General features: G+C 40.1%; 1 protein-coding gene across 1 annotated transcript; it reads right to left on the bottom strand.

The window, feature by feature from the left end:
- Nucleotides 1-1,556: 1,556 nt before the first annotated feature.
- On the bottom strand, nucleotides 1,557-3,281 carry LOC110934426. Its single transcript, XM_022177482.2, has 2 exons — nucleotides 2,985-3,281; nucleotides 1,557-2,489 (listed from the first exon to the last, which is right to left on the bottom strand). The coding sequence occupies exons 1-2, from the start codon at nucleotides 3,047-3,049 to the stop codon at nucleotides 1,757-1,759; spliced, it is 798 nt and encodes a 265-aa protein (XP_022033174.1). The 5' UTR covers nucleotides 3,050-3,281; the 3' UTR covers nucleotides 1,557-1,756.
- Between the last annotated feature and the right edge of the window lie 8,395 nt (nucleotides 3,282-11,676).

The following is an 11,676-nucleotide window of genomic DNA, read 5'->3' as shown; positions in this document are numbered from 1 at the left end:
TTCTTGTCACAAATAACAAATAGAAGAAAAATACGATTTTATAAGGTATGTTTACTCGAATTGAGCTAGTTGTGGAGTGGTAAGGAAAACACCTGGTGTTTCAAGTGGCGCAGGTTCAATTCCTGTCCACAGCATTTAGTTTGTGTGGCACCTGGTTATGATGAGAGACTAGGCGAGTAGGCGGCGATCGCTAGTTTGAACATTAAACTGGGAGGGTTTTACCTTACCGTACTGTCGTGGCTTCAGGCGAGTGTTCACGGACTTCGGCCCTAGGTGAGGGTTTTCCTCGGTTCGAAAGACGAGTGTATCCCGGTGTGGTAAATTTCGTCAGTAACCCATTTGAAAAATTCGTTAACCGTTAAAAAAATATGGTATGTTTATTTTTCTTTGGAAGAAAAATACCTTTTATAAGAGAATTATTCTTGTGGTCCACTTCTAGTTTTTAATCTAGCTTACCAAATAGAAGAAAAATACGTTTCCATAAGGTATGTTTACTTTTTCTTTAGGTTTTACTTTTATGGTAATACAATAAAGTTTTTAAGATTTTCTTTTATGACTTTTTTTATTAGGTTATAGCCTGTTTATTACACGTGTTTAAAGATAAAAGTTAAATAGCTTAATAATGTATGCACAAATTTTCTAAGCAATTTGCTCATATATACGACCGTGATCAATGTTTTAAAATCCGGTTTTTATATCGTATCGGATTTGGCTCGGATACGGTTTACCCAGGTGTATTGGGTGGTTCAACTGATACAACTAATCGATTTGAACCGGTTTTTAAAACACTGACCGTTATAGATGTCATTCACTCATATTTACTTTTTTCAACTAAATATCGCAAATATAGGATAAACATGTCATATTTAACCATAATTAAATCCATTTTAATAAATAATTTTCAAACCCATTTTCTTAATTATGGGGTTTTATTTGAAGTTAAAAAATTAAAATTAAAAAACTAAACATCGGATACTGATGAACTCTATATGGAATTGAAGTTATTTTGAAACATTAGAAACCAGTGAATTTAGAAAACATTTATGTTTGCTATGTTTATTGCTTTAATGTTAATCTTCGTTAAAAAATAGTTTACATAATTCGTTATACCAAAGTGACTTTTTTCGACTCGGTTGAGACACTTAATTCCTCAGGGACAGCTCAGCTCTATTGATCAAGAAATGTGACTAGGGTTATTAATACTTGTCCAAAACGCATCACACTTTCATCTTTGACGTTAAAAAAACATGCACTCCACACATTCTACCCGTATCTAGGCTAACTTAATATCCTTCAATTACATGTAAATATAATCAGGGGCGGATCTAGGCCACTTTTGTGGGTTTCTAGAAACCCATTCGGTTTGAAAAAAATGAAAAAAAAAATTAGTGAGAACCTCGTATGGTTTAAAAAGAAAAAAAACAGTGAGAATTAGTGAGAATACAACATCAAAATTCTCAGAAGTCAGAATACATCATACAAGATAAAAACGTACAATTTCTAAAACCATGTCTTATAGTTACATCATTCGATATTCAAATCTAATTGAAACCGTAAAAGTCATATATAAAACCGGACCCACCTCTACACTCCATATCCTTGATAGTTGTTATTAACAACCGAAAGTCCTACTATACAAGTCTAAAACTTAACTTACAACACGAAATCATACTCCAAACATTTGTACAACCCATTCTTATTTTTTTAAAGGGGTTTATTTTCTTTTTTATATTAAAAATACACTATACTTGTTTATTTAACAACCCAAACAAAGTGCAGCCTTAACGTCCAACCTCCATGCATGTCCACCACTCTCCATCCTCCACGTGTCACACGGCACCGTTACGGTTGATAAAGTGCCCATGTTGGTCCGGCACGTGACCCTCACATTGCACGTGAATGCCGCCGGCCATCCACCCTCTTTCCGAACCACAAACACCTCATCACCACCGACAACCATCTCTTTATACGCCTTGTTCGTCCACACCACCTTATCTCTGCCATCCGATATGAATCTTGGACACGTGTCACTATCCATATCCGTCCATTCTTCCAACCCACCATCCACGGTCGTCTCCGTGACCATGTCCACCATCACAAACGACACCGTTTGTGGCCTCTTTGGTGGTGTCACGTGACCATCACGTGATGTTTGATAATTATTGTTTTTAGAGTACCACCATATAGGTGATGATATATTCTTGATCAATGAGTGGTCCATAGCCTTTGGTGTTTCGGGCATCAACGATAGCGTCACCGCCGCGTCTCCGTCACCGGAAACTTTCTCTGACGATGTCAACGTTGACGGACGTGGTTTTCTTTTCTTATTACACTCGTTTCGTTTAACCCTAACGTACCTCCGCTTACATCGGCCGCTTATACGGACATTCTCCTTTGTCAAGTCACTAGAGCCCGATCCCAAAGCAACCGGTTTCGGTGCAATCGGTCTGAACTTGAGCATCATCATGTCCACCATAGATGTATAGTGACTAACAAACAAAATAAAAAATAAATGATAAATCAAATAATAACTAAAGCAGCAAACAAATTGTTTAGTGACTACACTAGACAATTAGACAAATAATAAAAAATAGTATGATAAATCAAATAACAATAACTATAGCAGCAGACTAGACAAAATCTTTAATAATCATAGTAGAAACCATCTTACAAATTAAAAACTACCATCACTTGCAGTTAAAAATAAATGATAAATCAAACAATAATAAGTAGTGAATTTGTTTAATAACTACAATAGACAAACTGTCTAACAATCACCACCACATTAGTGACTAATCACCAACTATTAAAAAATAATGATAAATCAAATAATAATAACTATATATAGCACAAAAAAAAACTGTCTAATAACCTCAACCAACAAACGGTCTACCAACAACCCGCACCGCAATAGTGACTAACATGACAAAGTTAAATAATACATCAAATAATAATACTAACAATAGTAACAACCGTTATCATACCTTGAAACACAATCTCTAACACCAGGGGCGGATCTAAGCCACTTTTGTGGGTCCCAGGAACCCATTCGGTTTGGAAAAAATTGAGAAAATTAGTGAGAACCTCTTATGATTTGGAAAAAAAAAATAGTGAGAATCTATCAAAAGAAACACAGTGAAAAAAGTTCTTAAATCCGTCACTGTCTAACACCAACACCATCACCGTAGCCACGTATCCATTATATATTTCTAGGTCTCGTGATAGGTAAAGTTTGCCCTTATCTCACATCATCATACTCGCAACTCTACTTAAGTGCTCATACTTGTCAAGTGAGAGAGTGTTTGTTTATAGGAATAACATAACATAATATAATAAAGTTGTGGAGATGGTGAACATATAAAATATTAGACATTTGAGGATGATCAGCAGCCGTTTGTGGGAGAGATTAGCAACACGTGTTAGGAGTGAGGACATTGGTTGGAACAGCACACAGAAGTGACTAGTGGAAACCAAACCTAAACGTGGTTTGTGGGTCATGTCACTAAGTGGGTCCAGTGATCAAAGATAGCCAATGAGCCGGTGGTAAGTGTAGGGTTTGAGAGGGGCACGTAGTGTGTTGAATAAGAATATATTAGGGATTGCTGGTGAAACAATGGATGAGAAAGTGGTAGAGTGGTTTCAAAATCGGCCATGCAGTTTGTCCACAAAATTTGACTAAATAAATATTTTCGTTGCAAAAGTATTTTAAATTACTCATGTAGATATAACACTCTTCCTTTTTTTTACTCGTTAAATTTATCATGTAGATATAACATTTCTTTTCTTTTTTACTTGAGTAAACTCTTAAAATGTCCCTAAAATTTAGTTATTTTTATCACTTTAATTGTTAGGATTTGAGTTTGACTTGATTGTGTTGTTTTAATTAAGATGGTAAATGGAAGAAGATAAATCAGAGAATAATTGCAGTGGAAATGAATGTAAAACTTTGTAACACAATCAAGGAAAGATTAGTTTTGATCATACAATACTTTCATAGTCAAAAGATTGAAAGATTACAATAATTCAACTTATGCATGTATGAACACTAACTCCCCCTCAGCCTGAGCTCACTATGGTTGTTCGTACAAGATGAGTGTGTGTGTGTGCAAAAGGGCTGAATAGAACAGTACAGTACAAACACTGTCTATTTATAGTACAAATCCTAACCACTGAGCATCTAAGCTGACGTCACCTAGACAGTGACAACTAACAGTTATAACAACATCTAAGCATTGATCATACAAAACACTGTAACATTGATAAACAAACTATACTAAGCACTGATAAAGCAATCCACTGATGATGCTTTAATCACTGATGAGTCTGAGCAGTGCTTTCTTCTTAGGTTGATCAGGCCTTTGATTCCAGCAGTACTTTGTCTTCAACAGCACTTTGACAATCAGCAGTTGATAGGCCTTAACAGTCTTTGTAATCAGCAGAGCTTTGATAGAACAGTCTTTGTGCACAACAGTCTTTAGGGTCGTCAGTTGTTAGAAGCCACTGCCATTGGACGGAATTAAGTTCAAACACTGCTTATTATGGATCAACTGTTGAGAACCAGTTTTGGCTTTTGTATCATATGTTCTTCAAGGAAGGATTACATGGGCCAACAATCTCCCCCTAGAACAGATGATGCCAAAACCCTTCCTTATTTTGATCTTTATTCTCTCATCAATCTTTCCCTGACTTGCCCTTTAAACTGGAGCTCAAAATCCAAGGAGTCGGTGTCATCTTCATCCCTTTGAAGTTGAAGGTTCATAAGATCTTGGAGGTCACCTGCACTCAGACCTAGTGCATCCTCCCTTGATATATATTCAACTCTACCATTAGACTTGAGCAAATTCAATACGTGGGTCTTTTTGTCAGACTTCCACTTTAGTATTTTTGGGTCTAATGGGTTTCTTGGGAGAAGTTTTATTTTTGATGAGTTAGGGGATTGAGGTCTGCTTGCCAACTTTTGAATAGTTGCAGTAACTTGAGCTTGAAGTTGCAAGGAAGCCTCATCCATTCCAAAGTGTATTTGATTTCTGGTAGCCTCTTTTCTAGTTTCTTCTTCTCTCTTTTCATCTTCCTCATCAATCAGTTGTTGCCTTTTTCTTTGGTTCAAGACACTGATGGATACATCTGCTGATGAGAACAACTTTTTAGAGGGAAGGGTCTGCTGAGGTCTAACAATGGTTTCATCATTGTATACTGGCTTCTGAGGCACCGTTGGATCTGTCTTTCTTAGTTTTTCTAACTTTTTGTGAGTTAGATCAACATTCTGCTTAGAACATCTTGCAATGGCCCTAGCAGTCCCATAGTTAGCTGCTACAAGTTCTGCTCCATTTTCTTTTATACCTTAATGCTTTATCTACATCAACCTTCTTGTATTGTTTCCATTTGGGAGCAGATTTTCGCATTTTAGGATCATTTTTCATCTTTTCAATTATATCAACTTCCTCCTTAAGAGCTTCAAGAGGCCAGTCTTTGAAAGCCTTTGTATCCATGATGATGTTCAAGAAATCATCCCTCAATGTCTTTTGAAGCTCAGCATTTGGTGGCAGATTTGATATTTTCTTACTAAGGTCTCTAGTAAAGTCTTCTAACTTCTTGACTTTACTAAGCCCATGTTGCATACGACCTTGTAAGTTGCTGTCTCCTAGCCCTTTACTCTCTTCTTTTGCCTGATATTCTGCTTGCTTGGCTTTTAGCTTCAGATATCCATCAATATTCTTTGGAGTTTTGAAGCCATGAAGATATGGGAAGGTTCTTTTGGATGGATCATCCTCTGTGTAAAATTGTATCATTTCATCTTGAACTGCAAGCAGTTCCAGAGGGAAATTTACTGCCAATGGAATGTTTCGTGGAGTATAACCAGCGGGTGGATGTTTGGTTGGGTTGGTTTTTGGTGATGGTGGTGGTGTGAATGGGGTAGGATTGGTTTGAATGAATGGTGTAGATGATAAGGGAATAGGTGCAGGTATATCTTTTTTATCCTTTTCTTCTTCATGCACCATGAATTTTCTTTTTCTTGTGTAAACAGATTTTGGAGTAGGGGGAGTTTTTGAAGAAGAATGTGCGATGGGTGTAAGGGTTGATTGTGATGGAAATTGAAATTGGGTGGAATCAGTGGATTGACAAACAACTGTTGAAACATCTGGTGTCTCAACCGTTGTTGTCTTAACATTTGTTGATACTTTTGTTGCATCAACATCTGTTTCAATGGAGATTGGTGGTGGTGATGAGGGATTTGGTTTATGCTTTTTGTGAGGTGGTTTTTGTGGTGAGGATTTTGATTTGGGTGTGTCAGTGTTTGGCTTTTTGGAACCATCAGTGGTTTTAGGTTTGGGATCAGTGGCTGGTTTTTGTGATGGTGAAGGAGGTTTAGGAAATGTAGCAATGGGTGGTTTATTGTGTTTAAAAGATTTTTTCCTTTTTGAAGTTTCAATTTGAAGCACTTTGTTTTCTTTCTTCACCTTTTTCTCTAACTCCTGCTTCAACACATCTTGTCTACTCTCTTTAGTATCTTTTCTATCTGCTTTGCTTCAATCTCCTTATCTGCCTGCTTGTTAAGGGTATCATCAACTCCCTTTTTCTTGCCAGTTTCAGATTTTCCAGAAAATTTTGCAGAAGATTTCTTAGCAGGCTCTGGCTGTTATTTTGGTTGATTCCTATGCGTAGGTTTACCAAAGTTTTTCATTGAGTCTTTCTCCCCCTTTTTGGCATCATCATCATCATCATCATTTTTCTCTAAGATAGGTGCAGGGGTAGTGCGAGTCGTTTTTGCAAGGGCTTCTTTGATGCCCCTGATGTCAGCCTGTGTATCTTTATACCTTGATTTAACCATAACTCTAATAAGCTCCATGTGGGAACACTTACAAGTGATCCTTAGAATGTTTTGAACTCAGTAGGATGCTCCTATAAGATCAGGAACTTCCAGAGAGGGAGAATAGATGTTTGAAAGAAACGGTGCAAGGAAAATGGTTGCAAGAAAGTCCTATTTATAGTTGTGGAGCATGATCTAGGATCATGACAGGTGTTGGAGCTCATCTAGGATGTCTCCAGGTATTTTAGGACGTGGCTGTAACAACCCGCACGTTCGTGCGTTGTTACTACTCGTTATACTCGTTACGCCTAGCACCAGAGATTCGGATCATAATGTAACTATATCGCATACATCGTTATATCGCAATATTTTCGCATATTATCGCATATTTTATCGCTATCACATCACATTGTACTTGCTGACAACCACGAAGATGTCGAGTGAGGACCAATTCTACCCTCCTTGATAGCCGTGATGTGTCGCAGTGCAACTCATTACTCAGAACGCACATCGCATCACACACATTAACGTTCACGACGACATTGAGAGAGGACCTATTCTACCCTCCTCGATGACCGTGAAGCATCGCAAAGTATCGCACATTCGAAACGAAACCCGGTTATTGTATCGCAACTTTGAAATATGGATATGTATATACGACCCAACGTGGCTAATTATAATAAATATATGAAAATGTGGATGAGAATGTGTAACCAGACTATCGCAACGCTTAACAATCGAAACGGAACGCCAAAGCTCAGCTCGCCGGAGGCGTTTGGTCGAATGGCACTTCGATCGAATGGCCATCCGATCGGACAGCCATCCGATCGGACAGCCAACCAATCGGACAGCCATCTGATCCGATGCACTGCACCGCCTTTCTCCTCCTTGGCCTATAAATACCCTACTTGTCACATCAACAACAGTTGATGTGACTGCTCTCTCTCGACCAGACGCTTTCTCGCCATTTTCGCCCGATTTCTCGCGATACTTGTAAGTTTCCACCCTAAATCTTGTACTTTTACGATCAACACGAACTCCTTCATCCTTTTCACCATCAAATCTCACTTTTTCACCGTTAAATCCTCGGATTTGAGCCGTTCCAAGGTGATGTCATCATGGAGTTCTTAGGAACAATGAAGTGCGACCTCATCTCATCAAGAACAATCCAGATCTGATAGATTCCACGATGTATAAACACAAATCTCACCTAAATCTAAGTCAAATCTAAGTTTTCTAAGGGAATTAGGTAAAATTTGGTGACTCGACCTAGTCCGGGTCGACGTCTTAGAAATTGAGCTAGTCTATAGTCTAAGTACCAACAGGCCGACTCGTACGAACCCAGTAGGGTTTGTATGGGCCTACTTGATACTCTCGATCGAAATTGCTAAAAACTACAACTTTGTGTGAACACCGCGTATTACAGCTTCACACGAAGAAGCCTTTCCTAAGGCCGAAATACTACTTAGCCTTTCCTAAGGCTGACACAATACACACGTTTTCGAAAATACTCGCATATCACAACCGAGTAATCTTGTTTAGACTAGGTGTGAAAACCAAGAACTCTCGATAAGATTACTCACTCAGCGCATTTTCTGGCACGAGAACCCTTCGTTGAGTTAGGAGTGACATCCATATCTCGACAAAGGTCTCCATTTCGAAATTCTAGTGGAACTTTCGGATTTATTCGATGAGCACAACCACAATTAGGAACGAAGCCGTTAAGTTAGGGGTGAAACCCGAATCTTAATAATCCGTTCCACTCTTTAAAATAGTTTTCAAAAAGCTCTCACCAAGGACCGGACTATAACGACGACTCGAGCCACGCGATGACTAGGAGGATGAGTGCCATGAGCTGCATCCCAGTGGAAGCATAAGTCTTCTAGGTCCACGCGCGTGCACGAACTTGTTGGGTATAGATGGGTTACCTTGGGTAGTCGACGCCTAAACACCCGAGGCACTCTAACTATTTTTCTAGCATACGACTCGCCGATTTTACGCTTTATGGAACCTATTTACGCTTATGCGTTTACAATTTAAAACTTTAGGCTTTATCGGTTACTCGAATTATCGATTTTCGCTCCCTGGTTTTGTAAAACGCACAAGTCGCACAGCCATCACAATCTAAAACGAAAACCGAATGTTCGCAACAAAACTAATGTCTAATTGCTCGCTCTCGCTCCCTCTCCCTTCACCGCGTCCTCGCGCAATCTACACCGATATGTATGTGGGTAAGCATAAACTACAACTATTTATATGTATAAAACGAATCAATTGTATGAGAACTTAGGAATCTCGTGTCTCCTATGTGGCTCCTATGTGAAATCTATTATATTACTCGCTACAAGTTTTGATCGCGCTCAATCGCATCGCAAAACTAAAAAATCATTATGATCGAATCTCACTCCAAATCTCTCTCTGTCTAGATGTCTTCCAACAATGCTACCTCGAGACGAACAGCTAGGAGACGAGCCAAACGAAGCATCGAGAAGAGGATTGCCTCGCTTGTAACCAAGGAAGTGGCCAAGGTCATTCTTCAAATTGTCGCTCAAGTGCACTCTCTAAGCAACTCTCGAACCCCGGAAGGCTCTAAGACGGAAGCGCCGCAATCTGTTTTCCTCTACAAACACTTCAAAGCCTGTGACCCGATGGAGTTCACAGGTGAAGGAGGTGTTTCCCAACTACTCCAGTGGTTCGATTCTATCGAAGTTACCCTTCGTCAGAGTGGGTGTCTCGATGGATTTCGTACTACTTGCGCTACCGGAGTATTTCAATTGCGAGCACTCGACTGGTGGACAGCCGAACGTAACAAACGCGGGATCTCCGCAGCCTACGCTCTCTCTTGGGATGAGCTGAAAGAGCTCATGAAGAAAGAGTACTGCCCTCCCCACGAAGTCCAGAAACTCGAAGACGAATTTTGGAAAATCAAGCAAGTCGAAGGTGACAATCCTGGCTACACCGCAAGGTTCAAACAGCTTAGCATAATCTGCCCAAGTCAAGTTAACACTTCAGAAAAAGTCATAACGAAGTACATTTGCGGCTTGCCTGAGTGTGTGGGTGATTTTGTCGAAGCTGCAAGACCTGCTACTATCGAAGAAACCTACCGCTTGGCCGTAGAGATCAACGACAAACGAGTCTTGGACGGATTCTTCTCCAAGAATCCTGTCAAACAAGCTCATCAAGCAATCATCAATTCTTCTGAAGATTCTTCCAATGAATCTACCAACGATTCTTCTGAAGATTCCTCCGACGATATCTCCAGCGAATCATCAGACGAATCCGCCGACGACACCGCATCATCTCAGGAAGCTCAGCCCAGCCGTAAACGAAAGACCATGAGCCCAGACTCTTCAACAACTGGACTGTTACAACCAGAACCTCTCCAAGCAGCTCCAGTTCACTTGAAACGCGCCTACAACGGAACTCATCCCCTGTGTTATACGTGTACGTAGCATCACCCGCCAGAAGCTAACTGTCACTATTGCGCGAATTGCAACTGGTACGGTCATCTTACGCAGCACTGTCGCACAGGACCGCAGCCTTGAGGATTTTCAGCAACAACCGCAGTCTCCGCAGAAATCCTCCACAGCAACGTTATTTTGTTTCCAATATTGTTGTAATGCCACGACTTTCGCCGTTAATTTCTTTTATGTGTTGAACTTATTCTATCTCTCGACGCATGTGGATTCTATTTCTCTCTTATACTTGCGCACAATCTAACGCTAGCACTATGTACTATATAATGTATTTTACCCCTACTATGCATTCTTGAGATACGGTACGATAAACGTGCAAGAATCAAATTAATCACGGGTGCACACGGGATTATTTCGGTTAGTGCACGGAGATCGTAGTGAGGTTCAATGATGCCTTAACGTTCAGGGCATGGTTAAGTGTGGTGGATATGCCACTGGTACTTCCTATATATAAGCGTCTTGACCATGTCTGACAAAGTGTGACACCTATTCACGGAACAGAGGCGTATGGTTGAAACATGACGGTGTTTCGCTATGCTAACCAAGGTTTTGTGAAGAAAGTGCCATGTGGAGTTGGAACATAGACATATCATATTATTGTGGTTATTTTCGACACACTATACTACATCGCAAGGCATAACAATCTAATCGCAACTCAAGCGTGTACTCGCAAAGACTCTTCATAAGTCAACACGCTCGCAATCGCATTGTCACTGAAATCTATCTCGCAATCTAAATCGCTTATTATGTGGCTCGAAATCGCAATAGCATATTGTGCGTATCTCGCAATCTCTACCGCTGGTTATCGCTTATTGTGTGAATCGCTATCGCTTTTGGTGTGTTCTCTCTTAATCGCTTATGTGTGTGTACCACTGATATGTGGTCGAAAACTGGTTATCGTTTGTGCTTAAGCTAATGTTTTTACATAGCTTTTAATCTTGAATAGCCTACTTTTAATGGGATTCGTGTTTTACAAGTCTAAAAGAGTTTAAGGAGCTAATCGGGAGCTAAACGGAGCACCGGGACGTGAATCGGATCGACCTGGGATGTGAAATGAACAAAACCGAGTTAATCACGAAGACTGGATGTGTTTTGGGAATGTTAATAGATTTAAAATTAATATATTGGAAGATGGCATGATAGAGCGCCGAATTACGAGTATGTGGGCGAAAACGGTGAGTAAAACGGAGCTATAACGAAGAAGTTATGAAGAAAACAGTTTCGTACGAAACAGGAAAAACTAGAGGTCGTCGGCGACGGGTATAGGTCCGTCCCGGACGGGCTCTAGAAAGTCCCGTCGTCACCATTCACGCGTATACAGCAGTTTAGGCCGTCGGCCGGTTTTCACACTTTGAGGCCGTCGCCGACGGGGTCAGGGCCGTCGGCGACGGG

This window comes from Helianthus annuus, chromosome 4 (assembly GCF_002127325.2).
Source record: "Helianthus annuus cultivar XRQ/B chromosome 4, HanXRQr2.0-SUNRISE, whole genome shotgun sequence".
NCBI lineage: Eukaryota > Viridiplantae > Streptophyta > Magnoliopsida > Asterales > Asteraceae > Helianthus > Helianthus annuus.
Note: the sequence above shows the minus strand (reverse complement) of the source record. Positions and strands in the feature narration are given on the sequence as shown.

Bases quoted from the DNA above. Each gene is read 5' to 3' on its own strand.
- LOC110934426 (XM_022177482.2), bottom strand. From the start codon at position 3,049: ATGGGTTCCTGGGACCCACAAAAGTGGCTTAGATCCGCCCCTGGTGTT. The intron at 2,490-2,984 runs GTATGATAACGG...TTTGTTTGTTAG, and splicing joins GTTAGAGATTGTGTTTCAAG to TCACTATACATCTATGGTGG.